At 38.7% G+C, this 25,216-nt stretch overlaps 1 protein-coding gene across 5 annotated transcripts; it reads left to right on the forward strand.

Moving 5' to 3' along the window:
- The first annotated feature begins 26 nt into the window (after positions 1-26).
- LOC117292526 (CCR4-NOT transcription complex subunit 3-like) lies at positions 27-25,216 on the forward strand. Of its 5 annotated transcripts, none has more exons than XM_033774602.1 (18): positions 27-183; positions 3,086-3,153; positions 3,843-3,917; positions 4,579-4,668; positions 6,049-6,273; positions 7,344-7,478; positions 8,711-8,816; positions 9,330-9,499; positions 10,190-10,383; positions 12,575-12,714; positions 13,687-13,815; positions 14,349-14,725; positions 17,172-17,258; positions 17,907-17,964; positions 18,319-18,508; positions 20,422-20,554; positions 20,974-21,099; positions 22,338-25,216. In XM_033774602.1, the coding sequence occupies exons 1-18, from the start codon at positions 159-161 to the stop codon at positions 22,431-22,433; spliced, it is 2,424 nt and encodes an 807-aa protein (XP_033630493.1). In that variant the 5' UTR covers positions 27-158; the 3' UTR covers positions 22,434-25,216. The 5 variants fall into 5 exon arrangements, with proteins under 5 accessions (XP_033630493.1, XP_033630495.1, XP_033630494.1 ...); XM_033774604.1 differs by having other exon boundaries at positions 12,614-12,714; XM_033774603.1 differs by having other exon boundaries at positions 7,344-7,457.

A 25,216-nucleotide genomic window follows, 5' to 3' on the forward strand; every position in this document is an offset into this window, starting at 1 on the left:
TCGTGAGTGATACAGTCCGCCGCCATCTTTGCTGTAATGAACCCCCGATGTAAAACCGCAGAAAAACAGACATATAAACTTCATTGAAAGACCTTAAACCTACACCCAGAATACCACATTAATGGCCAGAACTGTCACACTGAGGCTGGTGTAACACAATGGGTGATAAAAGGAAGTTACAAGGTGAGAATATTTGCTGATAGTGGGGTTTAAAGTTGGTCAAAATTGAAAAAATTTCGTCAACGTTCGTGAACAAAATTAAAGGAAGAGGGCGCACTGCGGGTCTCTGTTGTGACTGTGAATGTGATTTAACAGATATGAAAATTGTGTTTTGTTTTTTACTTATTAAAATTGCATTTACCTGTAGGACCTGAGTTAAATGATGTTTAAATTGTATAGGTAGGAGGTGTATAATTTAAAATGTGTAAAATTGTTTTGAAAAACTGAATTGTTGAGCTCTTTTTTTGTCAGTTTTTCCTCACTGCAAATTTTATTTACTTTTCAAAATTAAATTTATTTTTACTTGCTTACAAAGATTTAGGGTAAGGTAAGGGTTGGGTTAGGGTGAGGATTTACAGGAAATTTGTGTTAACATGTCAATAATGGAGGTCCAACCGTCGACTTGTCTTGGCCATCCGTCGAGTAGTCTCAAGTCAAAGACAAAGTCGAGTTGTCTGAACCGTTGAGTTGTCCGAACAGTTGAGCTGTCTCAACCATCGAATTGTCCGAGTTGTTGAGTTTTCCGATGGACGAGTTGTCTGACATCCCTTATGTTAGTTAATAAATAATATTTAATATATCATACTAATATCCCAGGAAGTTAAAGCCGTTACTTGACATTAAAAGTACACACATTTCTATTCCTGTAGGAAGTGAACTCATTCACTGGTTATAATAAAGAAATATTGTCTGTTGTTTGTAACTTGTAAGATTGAAGAACAAAGCAGAACTTCTCTATACCCATAGGTAGTTCCAATGGCAATGCGCTTGACTCCCTCCATTTCTTGGCACTTCGTCTCCCAAAGGGTGAAATAATTTTACAATATCCCCCCCCCCCCCTTCTTGCACTTACCGTAGGGCTCTGATTTGTGGATAGCATATTAACTGAGAATTTGGTGGTCGTTTTTTTGTCATTTTATGGAAATTTATGGATCTGACAAGCACTTGATAAGCATCGATGGCTCCATGATGTTTATCGACGCGGATGATGGATTAGGAAGTGTAGGGGTTGGTTGCAGTAGTGATGTGTGAGACTTTTGGTAAACTTGGTGGCAGCAGACTGGTAAATTCATTGTTCTCAGCTCAGAACTACGTAAACAATGAGAATTTGCTATGCAAGTCTGTTGGGTGTGCCACCTCGCATGTGGACTAAGCAGCAAGCGACAGTGTGACTTTAAAAACTCACAATAGGCCAATTTTCACAATTGATGTTCATTTGACCATGATGCCAGGTTATCTTGATGTAACACTATCTTTGTGAACTACACATATTTAGCTGGGCACAAAGTTTTCTGAATGAGTGCAGGTTTTTCAAATCCCAGTCTCGCAACAAGGAAGCCTAATGATACATTGTATTTCAACAATGGATGAAACTAGAGTTTTTAGATGCATTGGCATGCTTGGAGCTGAATTAGGTAGCAATGAACGAGAGCAGAGCTGGCTTGAGAGTTGAGATCCATCTTTCAGACCTTGGACACTGGATTGTAGATTCTCTTCATTGAAAGTAAATTGCCCAAAACCTAAGTCAAGAAACTACATGTGCCATAGTTGTAATGTCTTGTCTTGATGGATACTGCACCAACACCCCCTTCTCATGGTCACATGGGCAGCAGGGTCAGTTGTAGGCATGGAAATGCTGACCATACCAGAAACACAGGTGCTAACCCTTTCTCTTCACGATTGTACTGTGTATTTATTTAACAACACAAATGACCTAGGCCCTACCCCTTTACAAATGTACGTCCCATCCGAAGTAATATTGGTTTTAGTGTCTGGCTTTTAAAGGATGCAAGTTCAAACCCAGACTCTGCTGAACAGAACCACGAGAGCTTGAGTGTGCGTGACCGCTCGGCCACGAAAAGCCACGCCTTTAAAGAAACACGTTGCCTTGGATCGGACGAGTTGGTCTTTGAAAAGCATTTGTAACCGTTTGTTATAAAATGCATATGGTTAGAAAGATGTTTTAAAAGTAGATTATAATGATCCACACAATTATCACTCAAAATTGCACGGTTTTCAATTTACGCCGCGAACTAACACGGTCGGCCATTTATGGGAGTCAAATTTTTTACTCCCATAAATGTTGACGAGGTAAAACAAAAACCACGCAATTTTGAGGCATATTTGTGTAGATCATTGTATTCTACTTTTACAACATCTTTGTAACCATGTCGATTTTATAACAAATGGTTACAGAACTCGACCGATCCAAGGCAACGTGTTCCTTTAATTTCATAGACGAAACATTTCTGCCTCCCCAAGTAAACAGTTGTGTCTAAATATATCGTGCCAGTGTTTTGCACTTGCAGCTGAACATCATCGACAGTAATTAATGTTTCCTCTTTCCTGCCATGTCGTTAACTCTCGGCCCTCATTGGACAGAAATTAATATAGCATCCCCTACACTTGAGCATGCTCTCCGCTGATAATGTCGTGTTGTACATAAAGTCAACCAACTTTACAAGAGGCGAGCAATGTTTGACATGTGTAAAACCATTAGCAGTAATCTGATTTTGATCTTTCAAATACTGTATCGCTCTTCGGATTTAGGTGTTATCCATCTTTGTTAGAAGGTTTGAGGAAGTCATTGTTTAGAAAATATTTTTGGTTTATGAAAAATATGATGAATAAAGGTGCACATTCAATTGCAGGTAGTTTATAGACAAAAATAGGGAACATGAACATCCAGCGATAGTAGACAAACCTTGTGTATTGGTTTTGTGTTTGGTAATGTGGAAACAGACCTTGATTTACATGGAGGTCATAATGGCCTTCAAAAGTTTCCCAAAGACTTAAAGGTTTTCCAAGTTTTAAATTCTAATTTTGTTTTATTAATCTTGCAATGATGTATTTTTGTGTTGATCAGGTGAAATTGAAAGGTGCTTGAAGAAGGTGACTGAAGGAGTGGAGACTTTTGAAGACATTTGGCAAAAGGTGAGCCTTTTTCTTCAGGTTCAAATAAATTTAACTCAGGGGGGGGGGCATGTCGACCAGGCTGATATGTAGCAGAGGCAAATGCCTCCTTTGCCCCAGGTCATTGTCTTTTAGTACTCTTTGTAATATTCCGATTGAAATTTACAGTTTCCTTTTAGAGGTGCCCTTGTTCAAGGAGAGGCCACCTTGGTGCCCTTCCCATTTCAAAATGTAGTTATCAGGCCTGTACATCGAGTCTGTTCAGGAAAAACATGTTTTTATTAAGTTGGTTACATACTACATGACCAGTTTATGGGAATCCATTAATTCGGGCTGAACACTTCACTGAGGCAACAAGGGTGATTGCCCTTTCAGAAACAAAGCATCATGCCTAATATCGTCGATGAATGCATCCACACCGTATACAACATACACAGTTAGTTCTGTGCACAGTTGCAGGCATGCCCCAGCGCAGAAATCCCCACTGTATCTGCTCTGGCTTCCCTTTCCTGCAAACAGAAAACAACCTGTGACGATGTACAGCAATCAAGGGTTTTCATGCTTGATGGTCAAGTCACATTGTAACAAGAAGGTAGAATGCAAAGACAAGTTGATTTACATGTCTTACCAAGGCAAGAATTCATTGAAAGTCATTTAAAACATTGATTCTTACGTGCACTCCTTGCAATAATTTGTTTGTGTATGTGCAGGTTCATAATGCAACCAACAGTAATCAGAAGGAGAAGTATGAGGCGGATCTCAAGAAGGAGATCAAGAAACTACAGGTAAGAGTCCTGGAAAATTTATTTCTTACTTTCTTCTAGTTCAATGGACTAAAACTCTTCCTAACTTAGGATTAATCTTATAACTTAGGACGAGTCCCAACCCTGCACTGTAGCATGCAGACCTTAAGATTAATCCTAAGTTAGGACGAGTTACTCGTCCTTACTCGAGATACGACGAGTCCTAACTCTTTGTGAAATCGACGGCTGGTTATGTCAGTAGCAGAGTGTAGTTCCGACTCACAGTCATGATAATTGTGCCCAAAAACGAAGTTTCAGACCTGACATCATGCAGTGAATGCATATCCCACAGTACATAATACACAGTTTGTTCTGTGCACAGTTGCAGGCATGCCCCAGCGTAGAACTACCCACTGTATCTGCTCTGGCTTCCCTTTCCTGCAAAAAAAAAAACACTCAGTGACGTTGTACGATAATCAAGGGTTTTCATGCTTGATGGTCAAGTCACATTGTAACAAGAAGGTAGAAGGCAACGAATCTGGATTGAAGTTCCTTCGTTTGATCATTTAACATCAGCTTCTGTGGCTTTTTCAATGGTAGATAAAACTATGCCAACCTGCAACATGATATTTAGCGTTATTTGCATCCATTAGTTTCAAGATGCTAAGGTGTTTATTGTATGCATTAATTATTGTTTTAACAGCGGCTACGAGACCAGATTAAAACATGGGCTGCATCAAATGAAATTAAAGACAAGAGAACGCTGCTAGAAAACAGGAAACTCATAGAGACGGTAAGTTGATCTGAAAAGCAAAAATCAGCATTTCAAAACAATTAGTAATGCTATATTACAGTTGAGGTTCTCCCCATGTTTTTTAAAAACTGGGTTCTATTCTGGACAAAACAGTTGGAAGTTCAGCCTTTGCCATGTATGCATGCTGAATGGACCGATCCGGCCTGTCAATCAAATTGTGCGCGTTCACCCATTTTGACCAATCACAGCAATGATTGTGGTCGGACAAACTCGGTCATGCGTGCGCGTATATTTGGCATGCGCGGCAGAATCGTGAGAATGTCATTGGGAGTGCTTGTACACGTGTCTTGCTCACGTGCGCGGTGGGCGGAGCTTAGTGGAAAGCCGGAACGGTCCATTGAAACGGTCAATCTGTGGCACCTAATAGGTTTGCTTGGTTGTTTGTTTGCTTGTTTTTCCAATTGTTTATTTGGATGATCTCCCTGTCAAGGGAACCTCTGCAAACTCCCACAAGGGGATATAAACGCCAAGACGGCACAAAACAATTTCTCTAGCACAACATTGGTTCAACCTCTATGATTAGGAATAGCACAAATTAACAAAATGTGACTCAGTAACTAGATAAAGCATTAGGCATGATACCAGGCAGTGAATATATATACACAGTTAGTTCTGTGCACATTTACAGGCATGCCCCAGCGCAGAATTCCCCATCTGCTCTGGCTTCCCTTTCCTGCAGACAGAAAACACTCTGTGATGATGTACAACAATCAAGGGTTTTCATGCTTGATGGTCAAGTCATATTGTAACAAGAAGATAGAAGGCAAAGAATCTGGATTGAAGTTTGTTTGTTGAGTGTAAAATGTATTGTTAGATGTGATTTACCAATAAAAACAATTGAGGAAATAGAATTAACTATTGAAAACAATTTACCAACTAAAAGGATATTAGGTATAAATGCAAACAAAAGTTTATGGCCTGGCGTTTCGACCCTAGCAGAGTCATTCTCAAAGACTAAATGACAATGCAACAACCATCGGCCATCAACTATTTTTTGCAATAAAAACAATTGTTATACCAACTTGCCTCCGAAAGTAAGAGAAACCCACCTACCGTTTTGCAATAAAAACAATTGTTATACCAACTTGCCCACGAAAGTGAGAGAAATCCACCTACCGTTTGATCATTTAACATCAGCAACTAGATGAAAATACTTCCAGTCATTGTTAAATTAGCAGTTAGCTTAAGGGATTCGATCCCACAACCTTGTACTTGCAAGTTCTACAGTGTAACCACGGGACTGTTGTTGTTACTGTAAAGCGCATTGATACGGTCATTGTAAAATGCGCTATTTAAGAACTAGTTGTTATTATTACTATCATGATGACAACTTATTTATATCTCTTGTACTCTGTGCAGCAAATGGAAAGATTCAAAGTTGTGGAGCGGGAGACGAAAACAAAAGCGTACTCTAAGGAGGGGCTTGGGTTAGCCACGAAGATTGACCCCGCCCAGAAAGAGAAAGATGACATCACAATGTGGTTAGCGCACTGCATCGAGTCGCTCAATATCCAAGTGGATCAATTTGAAAGTGAACTTGAAAGCATCTTGTCCAACTCCAAGAAAAGGAAAGTCCCAGCAGATGTAAGTCAAAATCATTTTTTCTCTGCATTTTTTTGTATTCCTTGTAATGCGCAGTAGAATATATTTATATAGGTCACTGCGTAATATAAATGTCTGTATTATAAAATCAATTTTGTTAACATTTTATTTATCCAAGCCTCGAATTTTAATCGGGTTTGATACTTCCATTGCCTCCGTTGCCCCTGGCCATTGCCTTGGTGCTCCTGAAATGTTCTACTAAAAAAGTGTAGTTTCCTCGTTGAGAAAACGCCTTGGTGGCATTGCCTTTTTAAAACGAAGCATCAGGCCTGATATCGTGCGGTGAATGCATCCACACAGTATACATACACAGTTTGTTCTGTGCACAGTTGCAGGCATGCCCCAGCGCAGAACTCCCCTCTGTATCTGCTCTGGCTTCCCTTTCCTGCAGACAGAAAACACTCTGTGATGATATTCGACAATCAAGGGTTCTCATGCTTGATGGTCAAGTCACATTGTAACAAGAAGGTAGAAGGCACTGAATCTGGATTGAAGTTCTTTCGTTGAGTGTAAATAGATGCAATTCCTGGCTTGATCTGTTTCTGTTAGATTTCATTCGCCTACATTAAGAAGAAAAAATTATGAAAAGTGAATAAGATGGATGTTAATGGAATTTAACGATGTGTGATGAGAAGCTTATTTGAACAGCAATGGTAAAAGCCAGTCTCCGTATTTTTTTTCTTATTTTTTTCTGGGTTCTACCAACAAGTGAGATCCTGCAGACCTCAGAGCATGACTGCTTTATCTGCATTGTTCATTCCTAGAAGCAAACACAGTTACTAGTTGGGATGACCGCGCCTTTTTCTGTTTTGTCTCACAAGATATGGAACAGTCTTCTTAACAACATCAGACAATCGTGTACAATACATTTTCAAGACATCACTCAAATCTCACCTGTTAACGGAGCTTACTGTATCGCGCCATGGGCAATGATGGTTGGAATATGGCGCCATATAAACATTATGATTGATTGATGATTGATGTATTGAACCAAGTTAGATCTTGTAGCTATTTGTTGACGTATTTGTGGGTTTCATATTTCCTCTTTTCAGAAGCAAGACAGAGTAGAGGAGCTTCAAATGTGGTTAGAAAAACACAGGTTTCACATCAACAAGCTAGAAACGCTAATGAGGATGCTGGATAACAGTACGATAGAAATTGATCAGGTCAGTGGACCTCACTATCTTGTAAGGCATCTATGAGTGCTTAAGACATACATGTACCCTTTAGGCGCGTTCACATTGGACTATTTGGGGGGGGTAAAGTAACTGAGCAAACTGAAAACTTTACCATTTTTAAGTCCAGTGTGAACAGCCGAGGAAATTTTCTATCCTAGTAACTTGACCAAATCCAATATGTAGTTCCGGGTTTTTATTATGGAATTGTGAATATTTGGCTGGATTTGACTGTTATCGATACTATCCAGGATTGATGAGGATAAACAAAATTGTGTACTTACAGTCTAAGAGCTTATTGGTGAAGCAAATAACAAATCTATTTTCTTCTGTGAAAAATGTCCCTCTGAAATGAAATCATATTCAAGGAAACTGTTTCTGAAAACCTAAACAAAAAAAAGCAACAACTGATTTCGGTCGTTACATCCAAAATTAAGGACAATGTGTTAACATGCTGAAAATCAGGCATGGTTTTTTCAATATTTTCTCCTGACTTGCATGAGTCACAGGTTTATTATTATTACACTGTCTGCAATTATTTTGTCAGCTCTTCTAATCCTGTATAATACATTTAGTACCTTCATGTAGTTTCTGTAGAGAAGTGGATGGAATTGTTTTCAGTATATTGGACAAGTGCTCTTTTAGTTGCTTTTTGTTACCACTTGGAAACATACGTACCATTCATGATCAGTGTTGTAGCCGCAGTGGGCAGTGCTGGGCGGGCCTGCCCAGGACTCACAATTTTTGCCCAGCACTCTGAGCAAAATACATTGTGCCCGCCAAGCACAAATTAAAAAATATTGTCCACTTTGCATTGATCTGAGACACAGCTATAGATGGATGGCAGTACTTGTCATCGTCTGCCATCTTTGATGTATTAACATGGGAAAAGTGCACGCGTGTTCGCGCTGCGCGTGCACTTTTCCCTTGTTAATACATCAAAGATGGCGGTCGATGACGCTTTATTGCAATCAACTTATTGATAAGGAGTATCACATGTCACAGAGAATGAACACAGCCAAAAGGCCATTTAACTTATTGCATGGCCCCATAATAAGAAAAATCACGAAACCTGGCCCCACTTCAGCAATAATGGCCCCTTAATTAGACATAAATCATTTTGTTAATCCGCTCACCCTTGATGGACTTGGATATTTATTGCATTTAAAAATTGGTCAAGCTACAACCCTGTCCATGATCAAGAGATGCTTAAAAACATGTCGATCTGGTATCCTGTCTCCTAGATCAAAAAGATTAAGGATGATGTAGAGTATTACATCGACTCGTCGCAAGAACCAGACTTTGAAGAGAATGAGTTTGTCTATGATGACCTTGACATCGAAGATGAATGTAAGTTATTAAGGAAATTAGTCTAAATGAGTTTGGGTGGTTCTGAAACGAACTGTTGGTTTCAACTCAACGTTTCGATTAGTATGCTCTGATCTTCTTCGAAAGACGATTAGAGCATACTGATCGAAGCGTCGAGTTGAACCCAACAGTTCTTTTCAGAACTACCTCAACTCATTTAGAGATAGTCATTACATGGTGTTACCGCTATCCTTTCCATATAGTATTTTTTACATTGCTTTCAACTTTTTTCAAGTCTCATCTTTTTAAACAGGTTGTTTAATATTGTAACTTTTTGTCAGTTTTCTGTATTATCTAGTTTCTTTAATTACTTTTACTGTGTGTCTGTGTGATACCTTGCTTTATATAAATTTGTTTAGTCCAGACTTTTGTTTTGTCACTTATACAGCACCTTGAGGCAGAATCATTCTGCTATTTCTTTATGTTTATAAATCGTTCTTTATTCTTACTTTTTATTAATATTATCATCATTTGTGTTTCATTTTTCTTTGACAGTGAGTAGTCAGTTATTGGCCACCTCACCAGATGATGATGTAATGACCAATACCTCTGGGGACACGCCCGTCAGTATTTCACCGACGTTATTACCAAGCCCAGGCTCAAACCATTCCAAAGATAAGATCGATGACGAAGTAAAGAAGAGAACGAGATCCACGGATAGTGAAGTGAGTAGTCCTCTTTTGTTATAGTGCTGTGATCACAAAAAATTGCTAAGCCCGGAAAAGAATTGCTTAACATTAACGGGTTACAAGTAAAAACTACATCAAGTTACATTGTCATGAGTGGTGTCCCACTAAATTTTTGCTTAGCACAGAAATGTGTCAAGCAGAATTTTCTTCTAAACAGCTTTAGGAAATCGGGCCCCATCATGCTGCCTCCATCTTGGTCATGTTTCCTGTATCCAATGACAGTAATGAATGCTAATATTCATTGTAGGAACCCGACTATTTTTCCTTCCAGCCTCTGTTTGGTTAAGGTGGCCGCACCATGATAAAGGTCTATCCTATTTCAGGTATTAGAAAGACTATAGACTAAAACTCTTGATTTCTATTTGAAGTGTGGAGAGCCTGTAAACATAGCGCCATGTACAAGGTGTTGAGGAACAGTGTCCTCATAGAGGAAATGCCTCGGTTCTTTCATACATGACAACCTCTACCCTTGCAGGTACACATTTATACCCCTTGGTGAAGTAAAGCAGTTATTGTAAAGCATCTTGCAGGACAGGAGTGTCATGACCGAGATTCTAACCCAAAATCTGATGACGTTAACCTAGCCACCAGAACTTGAACTCGATGCTCTTAACCACTCGGCCATGACACCCTAAATGTTATTTTGATCTTTCCTTTTACCCACAGTCATCGTCATCACCAAGGAAGGGGGGCAAAAGTGCAACGTCAACATCTTCATCATCATCGCAGTCGTCGAATCGGCCGATAATAGTCAGAGCAGCATCGACACCAACGAGTGCAACCAACGTCAGTGTGCCATCAGGGGTTACGACAATAAATCAGTCCGTCACGAACAAGAGTAGTCTCAGTAAAACAAACAGGTGAGTTGGGACGTTTGATGTAAAATTCTGGTTCACTATTTAATTATATTACAATACACCACCCGATACACCCAGCGATGGGGGGTATGATAGCCTCTTGCAATAAGGGTGACGAGCTGGGCTCTGTCTGCGAAGTACTTTTGTAAATTACTGCAAGGAATAAGACAACAAATGTTACATTGCTTTACCCAATGGAACATTCCATTAGTGTCTTCTTGGCAAATGTTCACCGTTTTATATTTTCCTTAAAAAAAGTAACTTTCACCTTCAACTGAGTTGAGCCTCTAGTGGCCAATGGATGTGGAGGGCTCCCTTCCTTATTTTCTCTGGTTCCGTATTTAGTCTAATAGCCTCTTGCAATAAGGGCGAAGAGCTGGCCTCTGTCTGCAAAGTTTGTTCGTAGAAGACAATGAAATATGACTTTTACTACCAGTGTTGACATAACTCCAATGGGTGGTTATGTTAAAGAATTCACTTCAAGCTTGGGCCCAATTTCATGGCCCTGCTAACAGCTGAATTCTTGGTGTACATGTAGGATCACCATTCTCAGCTTACTGTGCAAGCACAGAATTTCTGCGCTAGCTTTGTTATTAAAGAATGGCTATTAACGTAGAGTACGCATGCCCACAATCAAAAATTCCCTGCTAGTCTGTGAAATATGTGTAAGTGCGGAATTCCCTGCTTCCATATGCGCAGACTCTTTAATTGTGGTAAGCAGAGCTATGAAATTGGGCCCTGATTTTAATATGGAGTAATTTTTGAAAGTTCAAATTGTGAAAAAAAAGAGGTTTTGGAAGTCAGTTTTGAACTTGTTGCCTTGACTGCAGTTATTTTTTTTCTACAACTTTTCATTTATTGCAAATTTTAAACAAAGGTCAAATTTTTCTTTAAAAAAAAATTAATTTGGCAAATTTTTCGAAGTGTATTTTATTTTCCTTTAAAAAAATAACTATCACCTTTAATTAAGTTGAGCCTGTGGTGGCCAATAGAGGGCTCACTTCCTTTAATAGTCTGGTTCTCTGACTGTATTTAGTTAGTGCAATTGGTATTAGGGAGTCTGGGGTTATGACTTGAATGATGCACTGTGTTTAGGATGCAACATTTAGTTGCATGAGTTCAAAAAACACCATGGGGAAGAACTGATTTGAATAATGAAGGTAATCAATGCAATTGTATACAAACTTATTATTGCAGGGTTGTTTGGAGAGACGTAATAACATTTATTATTTTGGAAAAGGTTGAAAATTACTTCTTTTTTTGCAGGAAAAATGTATGTATCCGACTGCCACTTTTTTTTACTCATTTGTTCCGAAAGTAATAGTCTCATTTGAGCAAATATGATACTGTTTTATTTCATAATGAATTTAAAAAGTAGCAGTCAGCTACTGCCAATACTTTTTTGTCATTTTATCTTTATTAACTTTTTTTAAAACTTGACTATTATAGTCAAATTATTGACTTTTTTTTTTTTTTTTTTTTCTTTTTTTTAAAGTTTTTTAAAATATGTTTTGTGTTATTTTTCAATAAATGAATTTGTTTTCACTCCGGTAGTACCTAGATTAATAAAAACATTAGACTATTTTTACAAACCCCAAAGGCAAAACCATTTTGGGTTGCAGGCATGCCCCAGCGCAGAACTTCCAACTGTATCTGCTCTGGCTTCCCTTTCCTGCAGACAGAAAACACTCTGTGATGATGTACGACAATCAAGGGTTTTTATGCTTGAAGGTCAACTCACATTGTAACAAGAAGGTTGAAGGCAAAGAATGTGGATTGAAGTTCCGTTATTGAGTGTGAATACACACAATTCCTGGCTTGATTTGTTTCTGTTAGAATTTCATTTTCCAATATTTACAAGTCAAGTCACATTGTAACAAGCTAATTTGAAGAATCCTGACTCATACATGTACTTCCTGTGAATGCAAAGCGAATTTTGACGTCACCTGGCTGTTTCGCAGGAGCTGAACACAGTTCAACTGTAACAAATTAGTCGTTGCAAGTTTGTGACGTCAAAATTCGTTTCACATTCTCAGGAAGTATGAACCGGGCTAAAGACTTCCTCTGTCAAACCACCATTGACTAACTGAAATTCCCGGCTACATGATTGTTCCCTTCCATCTTGGAGGCAAAACACTCAAAATGTAGCAGACATTGTAGATTTTTGATGTTTTAAGTGCTGTATATTTTCCAGTGCTGACCCAGGGATTCGGGTAAACGATATTTTCCACAGCTTACCGGTGTCGTCAACACAACATGCAATAGCACAACCGCCGTCAGGTCCTGCGTATGCAGTAGCAGCAGGGGCACAACAGAATTCCAGCAGCTCACAAGGTAACACAAAACGCCTCTTTATATTTTCTCCCATGGCCTCTGTTGCCCCTGGTATTTGCCTTGGTGCCCCTTTATTGGCGTCATCAAATCGCCATCATAAAGGTTGAAAATTTTTCAGATGTTGGGATGTTTTCATTATCATGAAAATGTTTTTACAAAACTACAAGGAGATACATTGTAGGTTGCAGGCATGCCCCAGCGCAGAACTCCCCTCTGTATCTGCTCTGGCTTCCCTTTCCTGCAAACAGAAAACACTCTGTGATGATGTACGACAATCAAGGGTTCTCATGCTTGATGGTCAAGTCACATTGTAACAAGAAGGTGCCAGGCAAAGAAACTGGATTGAAGTTCTTTCATGTAAATACACACAATTCCTGGCTTGATTTGCTTCCGCTAAGTTTCATCTACCAATATATATGATTTGTATACCCTCTAGGCCCACATTATGAGATTAAACCTCCTACTGTCTGGCCAGTTTACATCAGCCAATTTGGTTTTGAATGATAGATAAACTATGCCAGTCTATCATTTAATAAGTTCTTCTGGATTGTTGATAATCATAAGAGGCTCATTTTCCAAATCTCATTTTTTTATTTTTTATTTTATTTAATTTTATTTTTGTAAGGTTTCACTCCTAAGGTAGAAGCTTCTTCAGACTTATGAACATATTCAATGCTGAACTGCCTTTTATACCCTTCCTTGGTGGACATAGAGAGCATCGAAGGCATGGTTTGGGCTAATTGGTCATAAATGCCAGTCGAGTGCATTGAAACAGCACACACAAGTAAACAGTTAGTTTTGTTTAGTGTCGTGCCACCATACAAAACCTGTGCAATTGTATGGTTACAAATGATGGGTCTACTCGCTGGATAATGTCACCAAGAGTAGGAGGGTAAAAGCAGCTAAGATGAAGTTTTTTATCTTCAGTGAATTTATTTTGAATTTTGTTTTCTGAAATTCTTTGACATGAAGGTTCAACAGGGCAAGTAAGAATTATCTCTCAGCCGCCGGTACATCAGCCGTCCCACACACAGCCAACAACACAGCTACATAACAACAACACCCAGCAGCCGAGACCAGACCTCAACGGGCCCCTCCCAGGTATTGTCAAAGTCTGTCCACCATTCAAGAGATTCTCAATAGGGTTTTGTTTTCAAATCTCAGTATTATTGTAGGTTGCAGGCATGCCCCAGCGCAGAACTCCCACCTGTATCTGCTCTGGCTTCCCTTTCCTGCAAACAGATGTATGACAATCAAGGGTTTTCATGTTTGATGGTCAAGTCGCATTGTAACAAACAAACAAATATTTCATGACATCTTGAAGATGATTTTCTCAGTGTAAAGTTTCAAATTTGTATGAAAAGCAAAATATCTCGTACTATCTAGTCTTCCATGATAAGCGCTCCAGAATCTTTTACGTGCACGATCAATTTTTTGTACACAGTACCTACAGCTTAATGTCACATTCTAAGGACATAGCAATCTTACTAAAGCATCTTGCTCAAGGATGAAACTGTCATGAACGGGACTCGAACCCACACTCGGCTGATCAGAAACACAAGAGCATGAGTCCGGTGCTCTTGTAGTTTCATTTTGGTTATGGCTAAACAAAAAAGTTTGTTGTTGTCTTTCAGCATTTAACATGTCATCTCTGGAAAACTCCATCGACCACATAGAGCAAACCCTCGCCTCCAATAGCATCCCAAGCCAAGCTGCTCCAACGGTAGCTGCTTCCACACTCTCAACAGCCCCAACGCCTGTCCAGGTCACGCAACAACAACAACAACAACAACAGCAGCAACAGCAGCAACAACAACAGCAGCAGCAACAACAACAGCAGCAGCAACAACTTCAGCAGCAGCAACAAGTGCAGCCGCAGAAACCATTGCAAACACCCGTCTCCGAGCCCGTAGAAAGAGTGCCAACGTCACAACCAGCACCGAACGTACCGACACCCAATCCATCGGAACCTATGACAAATGGTCCACTTAGTCCAAAAGTTAATAAAGAGGTGAGTGTCCATTGGTCTTGATTCCAGCAACAACTTAATACAGGGCCCAATTTCATAGCGCTGCTAAGCACAAAAAATTGCTTAGCATGAAATGTTTTGCCATGGTAAAAACGGGATTACCAACCAAATTTCCTCGTGATTGTCAGGATAAGCAAACAACAGCTGAATACCAGTAACAAGCAACACGTAACAAATGGAAGTTTGGTTGGTAATCCTGTTTTTATCAAGGAAGAAGTTTCATGCTAAGCAAATTTTCGTGCTTAGCACCTCTATGAAATTGGACCCTGATGTCTGCATCACCGTTTGAGTCAGATATAATACAAATATTGAATGCATTTTGTTAATGTGTTGTTGCAGAACATAGTCACTCATAATCATTGTCTTCTCTCCATTGGGTTCTTGGCTTATACGGTGATTAAGTTCGGTTTTCTGAGATATTTAATCAATGAAAGCATTTGGTGAAATCTGGACTTTTTAATCGAAAAGGCGAAGCCAAGTAAAATGGAAAAGCCAGATTTTTACGGGTTGATTGTATTCAGCAAATATTCTTGAACGAAATGCATTCAATGTTTGTTTTATATAACTCTCGCATAGATCCTTGTCATTTGAAATTATTTGTTCCTAGAAAACACAAATTAGACTTGGAAACTCTTTTAATGTTTTAAGCACAACTAACTACTAATACTTACATTGATCATCACTGCAAAGCAAAGGCGTTGATTGTTTAATCGGTTTATGCATGCCCTTTACCAGTGTATTCATTCTGGTTTAAAGGCACTGGATACCTTTGGTGATTGTCAAAGTTCTCACTTGGCGTAACCTGACATGCATTTAATAACAAACCTGTGAAAATTTAGGCTCAGTTGGTCGTCCAATTTGCAAGAAAATAATGGAAGGAAAAGCACCTCTAGTGTTGCACAATTTTGTGTGCTTTCAGATGCCTATACAAAAACTTTAAAAAAGAGAAATTAACTCTTTCTCAAAAACTTCAGAGGGAGCTGTTTCTCACAATGTTTTCTGTTTTCAACAGCTCTCCATTGCTCTTACCAAGTAATTTTTTTTGATAATATGTTTTGAGTAATTACCAATAGTGTCCAGTGCCTTAAAGTTTTGTCAGACTATGTTCTGGCCGATTGTTACCTCAAGTGCAGACTTGCCCCAGGGCAGAACTCCCCACTGTGTCTGCCCTGGCTTCCTTACCCTGCAGACAGAAAACAATGTGACGATGTTAGACTGGTTATATAACTTAACCGTTATTTAATTGTGACATCACACATTAACAAGAGGTGTCAGTTGTTAAGAAATCATATTCGAGGAAGGATCAAGAGGCCTGGAATTAGACGCAGGCCACGGACCTTCGTTGCCCCCTGTCTTGGCCTGGGTGCCCCTTCAAAAGTTTCACGTATGTACCAAACAAGGTACTCAAGGCGCTGAGTAGTCCCATTGACTTGTAAGATTTTCCAATAGAAGTGCCCTTTGCAAAATGAAAATGGCCTTGCCCTTTCAAAGATAAAATTCCAGGCCTGGATCAAGAGGCATTAAGCTGCTCAAACTTGTAGTCACTAGAACATTATCCGGCTTGTCTAAACCTGTTTCAGCCATATTATTTTTCCGAAATCTTGAGACTTGGCATTTGTTGTACAAGTATTGCCTGTATTATGATCACAAACCCCTGCCACTTGCTTATGTTTTTGTTGTTTGTTTACTGGTGTTTTTTTTTTTTTTTTTAACTACAATTTGATGTTGTTTCGTGATGGATTTTGTTGGGGGGGGGGGGGGGTAATGTCAAGTTATTTCATTTATTTCGTTTGCTTTTTCGTGCCACTACATTGTGATTTGGAGGGTGTGGGGGTCATTTCTATCATTTATTTGTGCATGTTATGTGATATTGTGAACTGACGTTTAAAGTAATGTATTGTGGATAATTTGTTTGTTTCGGTGTATGCTGTCGGTGTATGCTGTCTTTCGGTGTATGCTGTCAAACAAATTTGGGAGCAAGTTGCCCTGTCCCAAGTTTTTGTTAAACTTTATAATCTAAAAATTGACATTGGATTTACATCAAATAGCTATTTATATATTCACAATTTTCGTATAAAAAGAATTTCAAAAGATCATTTGATTTCATTCAAAAATTAGTCTTCGTACCAGTTGTTTTTCTCATTTTGGATGCATGTGAGACTTGCACAGTCTATTCTGGATTATTTTGTGTTGATTAGATGTGGATTCTGACCAGGGCCCTTTTTCGTAGAGCTGCTTAAGCACAAAAAAGCACAACAAATTTGTCACCAGAATAAGGTTACCAGTCAAAACACCAAATCCATGCACAATTTCTGACTGGTTTCCTGCTTATTTTTTGCTAAGCACATACTTTTTTGAGCAAAATTTGTCAGCTCTATGTAATTGGGACCTGTTTTATTGTTGTGCTATTTCTTCCGTTGGTCCTCAGGTCTCTCAGTGTGAACTCCCAAGAGTGTGTCACTTAGACTTGTCCTCAGTCCCCCAACGGCTAATACCTTGTGGCGGGGTACCTCATGTACGTAGTCCTTACTTCTCACTTTCTATTCTCACAATTGCACTTTTCCTCAAGAATAACCCTCCTAGTTTTAACCAATCATTTTCCAATAGAGGCCTGTATACTTCGTATTTGATTGGGCAAGGGCACCAAGGCATTTTCTCCTTGGTAAAGGGTGCTGCAATGGGGAAATTGTAAATTTCTACTGTAGCATTTCAAGGTCACCAAAGCAATGATCAGGGGGCATGGAGGCATTCGCCTTCAATGCCTCCGTGAGTATCGGGCCTGTCATAGACAAAAAGATTGTCCAATGAAAGTGATTTTGCAAATTGAAAATGACCTTGCTTTCTAAAATATTAAATTCCAGGCCTGATGCTCTGGTGCCAACTTTACAGAGCTGCTAAACTGTGCAGAGTCTGAGGCATCCACAAGTGGCCTGTACCAAAATGCCCTCCTAATTCGACCTACTTCCTCTGGTGTACTCTTTTCAAACACAGCATTGCTGCTAGATAGCTCCTGAAGTTTGTATAGTGCCGGCACATTGATTCACAGGTCACAGGTTCAAGTTCCGCTCTAGTCACTTTATCTTTGTTCAACACTAAAACTGTCAAGTTTGAAACCCTACCTAGTTTACAATAATTTAATATTTGTAAACTTGATCTTGCTCAGGAAACAATCAAGAATGAAGAAGAAAAAGACTTGAAGGATTTCACGGTTGAAAACAGAGGTAAGAATCATTGGCCACTCCATGTAGCCCCTGCTAAATCCCATCAACACCCACCGCCCCACCCCGCTCTTTCCAAAGTTGCTAACAGTAATCAAAGAAATGGTGCTTACGAAAGCAGGGAATTCTATGCTTAAATATATTTCTCAGGTTAGCACATTTTCGCTTGTGCGCCTGTGTACTCCATGTTACGAGGTATTCTTCGCTTACACAGCTTGGACAGAAATATAAAAATATAAAATCGGAACCAGAATTTAAAAACCCAAGAATTTGGGAACAAAACCTCCCCCAAATGTTTCAATTCGAGAGGGGTTGACATTTGTAGTAATACTATTTGTTGCTTCTTATTCCTTGCAGTAATTTACGAAAGTACTTCGCAGACAGAGCCCAGCTCTTCGCCCTTACTGCAAGAGGCTATCATACCCCCATCATTGGGTGTAGCGCCCCTCGGCCCCGCTATAATGACCAAGGACCATCTGTACCAACAGACAATGATGGAATCTGCATTTCACCATCTGCCTCATCCATCAGACTCGGAGAGATTACGGTAAGGTCAACCAGACTTTCAATCACACATTTGAATTCGCTAAGTCCCTGCGCCCCATGACAAGATGTTGGGCTGAGCAGACCTACATGTATACGAATTGGACCATTCCCCTGACCTAATTAACTCTGGGCCCAATGTCATAAAGCTGTTTAGCAGAAAACACTGCTAAGCAAATTTTATTGCCTTGCAAAAAATGAGTGGGCACCTGTTGCAACATTTTAATTGGGCTGGTAACCATTTTCTGTTTCTTTATTTTTATTTTTTTTTTCTGGGCTTAGCAAGCTTTTATCTTTAAAGGCTTTATGAAATTGTGCCTAGGGCTTTACTTTTATGACTATAGTTATATTCTTTCAGGGTTCTGCCCACAGTGGTTGCTGCCGGAAGACCAACCCGGAACTTGGGATTCTCCATCCACCACTGGCAGAATGTTCTCTGTTTTCAACAACTATACCATGTCCAAATTTATAAATTAAACTTTCAATTTCCTTTCAAATTTCAGTTATTGTCATGCTTTATTCTAGCCAATGTTTACATCTTGATTTTTATTAATGTATTTTGTTGCCAAAGTATATTGTTAATCTTTTCTTCATTGATGTGCTGGTTAGCTTTGCTGGAAGCTTTGGGTGTTTATGATATTCAAGTCGTGTTTTTAAATGCCGCTAAAGGCATATTTATTCCAAAGATTTTTGCTAATATATATCTCCATATTGAATTCTACTGTTTGTATGATATTGCAGTTGTTTGTTTGCAGCCAGTTGTTTGTTTGTTTATTTGTTTGTTATAATGGCCAGTAGGCCTGGGCGAATTATTAGAATATCTGGTTAATGGCGAATAGGTTTTCCTATCCGTAACCGCGAATGCCTTTTTTTTCTTAACCGGATATCCGCATAGGGCGCGAATACCTATTTATAAACCGGATAGTTCTGTAATTACAACCAAGTAACCGGATATTCTTTTAATATCCTAATATCCACGGACGTCGGGCGACAACTGATAGGAATGTTTTGTCTGAATCCTTATGAAACTTCTATTAAGACAGCATAAAACAGCATAAATTAAGTATTTAACTATACTCACCTCCGTGAAGAGTTAAAACAATGACATTTCTGACGTAATTTGTTCAAAGATTACGAAAGTTTTCCTTCACGTAGAGTCAATCACGATCAAAAGAAAAAGCAAATCGCCATCTTTAAATTAGATCCGGTTATTTTTATGAATGAACCGAGTGACACTAATATCAATCCGCCCATAAGATCTCATTCACAAACGAACAGCGCCCTCTAGCGGCAAACTTTTTTTATTTTATATTATTATTATTATTATTTGTTTAATAGCGCCCTCTAGTGGCAAAAAAAAACTATTCGAATATCCGGTTAATTTCGGATAGTTGGCCAGCGGTATCCGAATATCAAAATTTCACTATTCGCCCAGCACTAATGGCCAGACTCTGAGGGTTGTTGGCCAAAGGGTGTATTGTGCTAGTAACCTCTCCCCTCACTTGTTTATTTCTCTTACCTCTTGTATTTTATAGCCAATTGTCTATTGGCTGAGTTTGTATTGTTATGTTTCTATTATTTATATTAGGCCTACAGGCTTAGAGAGTTAGCTTTGGTTTTTCCTTGTTTCTTGTCGTGATTTTGCTTCTTAGTTTTTACTGTACATTTATTTTTCAAGTGAACAATGTAGTATGTTAACATAGTATCTCAATTTCTAAACACAAAGCTTAATCATTAGTTTTTTTGTTACTTCTGTTTAAATTTTTCTGACAGTATTTGATTAAAGAAATAAATATTAGTAGTAGGCCTAATTAGAAGCAATATCAGGGCGTTTTGTGATCATTATACACAGATAAATGGTCACTAAAGGGGTTAATACCGGTAGTCACACATTCTGTGCTATTTTACTCTGAACAGGAATTACCTTCCACGCAACCAATGTCCGACACCGCCATACCACAGTCAAGTCATGCCATCTCACATGGACTCCTTAGATTTATTCCAGAGGTTGTCAACGGAAGCACTTTTCTTCATCTTCTATTATCAAGAGGTATGTAGAAGTGAAAACTTGTTTAAATTTTGTTTTGTTTAGATTATTGTAGGCTGCAGGCATGCCCCAGCGCAGAATTCCACACTGTATCTGCTCTGGCTTCCCTTTCCTGCAGACAGAAAACACTCTGTGATGATATTTGACAATCAAGGGTTTTCATGCTTGATGGTCAAGTCACATTGTAACAAGAAGGTAGATAGCAAAGAATGTGTGATGTAAGACCATGGCATCTAGCATTTTGATGCTAAAAAGTAACATAAACTGTGACAATGTTTCTTTGCTTCAAAATTGTGCAACATTACTTTGATCTCAAAATTTTCTCAGCTCGAGCTACAGTGATTAAGTTCACTTATACAACGCATACTTGGTTTCATTTAGAAATGTGCAATAACTATTACTATTTTTAACACTTTTTACAGGGAACAAAAGCTCAATATCTTGCTGCAAAAGCATTGAAGAGGCAATCGTGGAGATTCCACACCAAGTATATGATGTGGTTTCAACGGCATGAAGAACCCAAGACGATCACAGATGAGTATGAGCTGGTAAGTGAATGCATACACATAATACATACAAATGCACAGTTAGTTCTGTGCACAGTTGCAGGCATGCCCCAGCGTAGAACTCCCCTCTGTATCTGCTCTGGCTTCCCTTTCCTGCAGACAGAAAACACTCTGTGATGATGTACAACAATCAAGAGTTTTCATGCTTGATGGTCAAGTCACATTGTAACAAACAATCTTTGATTCCTAAATTCTTACTAGTTATTAGAGGATCTTGTGTGAAGACTTATTGCTCTCTAAATTGACCTTTGCCTTGAGCCAAGCTTCAGTAGGGGTCACTGCTGGTCATTGGTGTTGACGTACTGTTCATAATTACTACACTTGTTGACTATATGATAGTGGGGATCAACTTTATTATCAAATTTATAAAATTATTTCATGGATAAATTATTTGTTCTGATGATTAGACTGACAATGCGGCAATTAAAGTAGTGTTTCCACCAATGTTAGTGTTTAAACTGTTCTCTGAGGTCATCAGGGAGCATTCTGTTCCTTTCCCGAACTCGCCTTGCCACTTATATTGATAGCGCCTTCTCTAACATTGCCCCCGCCTCTGGAACTGTCTACCTACATATCTTAAAGATTCAAAGCCATTTTAACCCTTTCAATCACCAACACTTTTAGTGATAAAATTGTTAATTTGTTTGTTTTCTTCAAATAGCGATCCCCAAAATAGTTCAAAATAGTACCCGCTTAAAAGCAGTGGACACTATTGGTAATTAGTCAAAATAATTATAAGCATAAAACCCTACTTGGTACAAGTAATCGGAAGCTGTTGATAGTATAAATCATTGTGAGAAACGGCTCCCTCTGAAGTAATGTAGTTTTCGAGGAATTTAGAATTTGAGGTCTCGAAATCAAGCTTCTGAAAGCGCACAACTTCGTGTGACAAGAGTGTTTTTTCTTTCTCGCAACTTCGACGACCGATCGAGCTCAAATTTTCACAGGTTTGTTATTTTATGCATATGTTGAGATACACCAAGTGAGAAGACTGATCTTTGACAATTACCAATAGTGTCCAGGGTTGTGTCTTTAAGAGCCCTCTTTTTCAAATTTTTCATTCTGAAAACTGGCTGTGCAATATGTATTTTTCATTCTAGAACTATTTTACTGAAGGGATTTAAACCAGTTGCTAGCAACCGTTCGGTGTATGAAACAGTTACTGATTTGATTTGCAGACAAGATCACTGAATTTTTCTTTTCCACTCTTTACCTTAAAGGGAACATACATCTACTTTGACTATGAAAAGTGGGGCCAGCGGAAGAAGGAAGGCTTTACGTTCGAGTATCGCTACTTAGAAGACCGGGAATTATAGCAAACGATAACCCATCACAGATATGGACGACTCTCCTCACTCTTACGTCACCTTTAAACTTGTGATGATGGCCACTATGACTATGTATACAGAGAGCGATCAGATCTCCGAGTGTAGGTACCTTTTATCTTGGCATAATTTTACAGAAAAATACCAGTTTTTCTATTTAAAACAAAAAAAATAATAAAAAAACTAAAAAGTTTTAAAGCAGGGAAGTGTTTTTTGCCCGATACTTCTGTAAAAAGAGGAAAAAATCAGGTAATGTCAGGTCCGTTGGGACGAGTGATAATTATTGTTATAGAATGAAGGAGGAAAAAAGACTTGACTCATCACAGAAAGCAATGTTGATTTAAACAGATATATATTTGACCATAGTTTTTTTTGTTAACTTGATATTGTTGCCTTGTGCTGGGGGTGGGTGTTGCAAGAGTGTTGTTGGAAATTCTTGCAAAGGAAGAATGCCTCCTGTTTTTGCCATTGACATGGGGTTTTAAACAATTAAAAGGCTTGGCTAAGACAACCCGATATTTCTTGAAATAATGTCATGCTCATTATAATTAACCGAACACCATACCATTTAAAAACCTGATTATGAAGTTTTGCCTGAGCTAAGCGTTTGCCTGACTGCCTTTTCTAAAAACCAGCGACTGACATAATTTCGTGAAAAAGATTACAAATTTAAAAACACATTTACCCAAAGAGTTCTTTATGTGGTTTGTGTCTGTCAGAGACGTCAGTTGGAAAGTAATACCATATGGTGTTATCAATCCACGCTGCAATGTGTGTGGTACTTAGTTGAATATCAATTACCAAAATCAGACTTCGGTGTCAGCGATATACCAAATTCCGACTTGATCATGAAGGCACAGCATTGGATTGTAAATGTCTTTCAATTCATGTCAAGAGTTGAATGGACACGTTAAAGTTGCTGCGCTCAAAGCATTGATGACACCTCGTCAGCCAACAAAACCTTAACTGTGGGTTGAAAAGGTTCTTGCACTCTAAACAGCTTCACTCAAAAAAAAGGGGACAAAGTTTGTAACAAATTTACAGAAGTAAGTCGTCTTTTTTGAAAAAGTAATATTTACTTTGAGATCGGCTATACAGGTCCTTTTTCATGCCGGGTCCAATTTCATAGAGTTGATGAAGAAATTCCTTCTAATTTTCTGCTAAGCAAAAATAAGCAGGATACCAGGATGTAAGCAGACAACACTTATGCAATTTTTTATTTATTTTTTGCTGGTAGCCCTATTCTGATAAACGCAATTGTTTTGAAAACCTATTTTTGCGCAATTGTTTTGAAAACCTATTTTAACACTTGAGCAGATCTAGGACATTTTGCCATATACCCAATTTCATCATCTGCAAAGCACAAAAAATGCTTACCATTGAAAAAAAAACTTGCTTAGTAGGAGCAGGTTACTAGCTCAAATTCTATGTTATGTGTATGGTTTCTGTCTATTTTTTCTTGGCAGAAAATTTCCTAAGCACATTTTCGGCTCAATAGTTTTGTTGTATTGGGCCTAGCTGGTAGGCAGGGCAGGTCAATTGTTTGCTAAGCTAAAGAGAGCTGTGAACTCGCAGGGAACGAATTCGTCCAGCGATTTTGCATAGCATACTGAATGCTTAAATTGTGCAGCAAGTGATGACTTTTTAATAAAAATCGATATCACCTGTAACCACAAAAACTTCCTGGATCAGGTTATCAGCCAAAATTTCATGAAGTTGACATTGTTGCCACTGGTTCCCAACTCAATTTTCGCTCAACAAAAGTAGTTTGCTAAGGCAATATTTTCTGCTAATCCGCTTTGTGAAATTGGTCATGGTTTCAAGTGAAAAATGGGACATGAACTGAATGAGAAATAATCCAGTGTTTATCAGACAGTCCAATAATAAACGGTCACCAACTCTGAGCTGTGTATTGAGATAGTTGCGACAACTTGCAATTTAGTGCCATTTCCGGTTAAAAAAACCCTGGTGCGCAGACAGGGTGCCTGACTAGACATTTGGGTTGTGCTGCATTGGGACCATAGAGTTGTAAGAACTACAAGGTTCACTGGTAATTCTGCGTGTGTAACGCTACAGGACCGCAAGGAGATATGTGAGCCATTTTAAGTTGAACGTTGTATGTGCGCTGAATATGAAGTACACGTTGGTGTGTGTAGGATAAACACACACTTTTTATTCGATTTTGTTTTCAACTTACAAAATGACTGCACGCCAGGCCGGTTTACTAGGCTAGTGCGCATCTAGTTCTTATAATATAGCTCTATGGTTTGGACCGATATGGCATCATCTTGATCCCCCCAAAAATGTGGTTCCTTCATATTGCAACTCTCTCAATATACATCTCTGCACCAACTGCATGAAGGGAGCCCTCTGTTGACAGTGGTCACCACAAAAATGCGCAAGAAATCCTCTCGTTAATGATCTTAAAGTGTGTGAGTACAACCAATAAATCATGGCAACATGTTTGTTTGAATTGACGTTCAGTGCTGCAATCATTCAAATATAGATCAGTATTCACCTTTTTTTCTATCTTCAAACTTTCTTCCTTTTTTTTTTTTTTTTTCGTTTTATTTTTTTTCCAGGACAAATTCCCAGTAAAAGTAGCTTTTAATAAGTATTTCTATTGTTTGTAAATTGTGTTGATATTTTGCCCTATTTGTCTAACTTGTATAGTGTGTATAGCATTTTGTTAAAAAAAAACTTTTTATGATAAACTTAATGCTTTCCAACATTAAACCAGGGGTTATTCAGAACTATTTTTTTTTTTTTATGTT

The sequence above is a fragment of the Asterias rubens genome, chromosome 7 (assembly GCF_902459465.1).
Source record: "Asterias rubens chromosome 7, eAstRub1.3, whole genome shotgun sequence".
Classification (NCBI taxonomy): Eukaryota; Metazoa; Echinodermata; class Asteroidea; order Forcipulatida; family Asteriidae; genus Asterias; species Asterias rubens.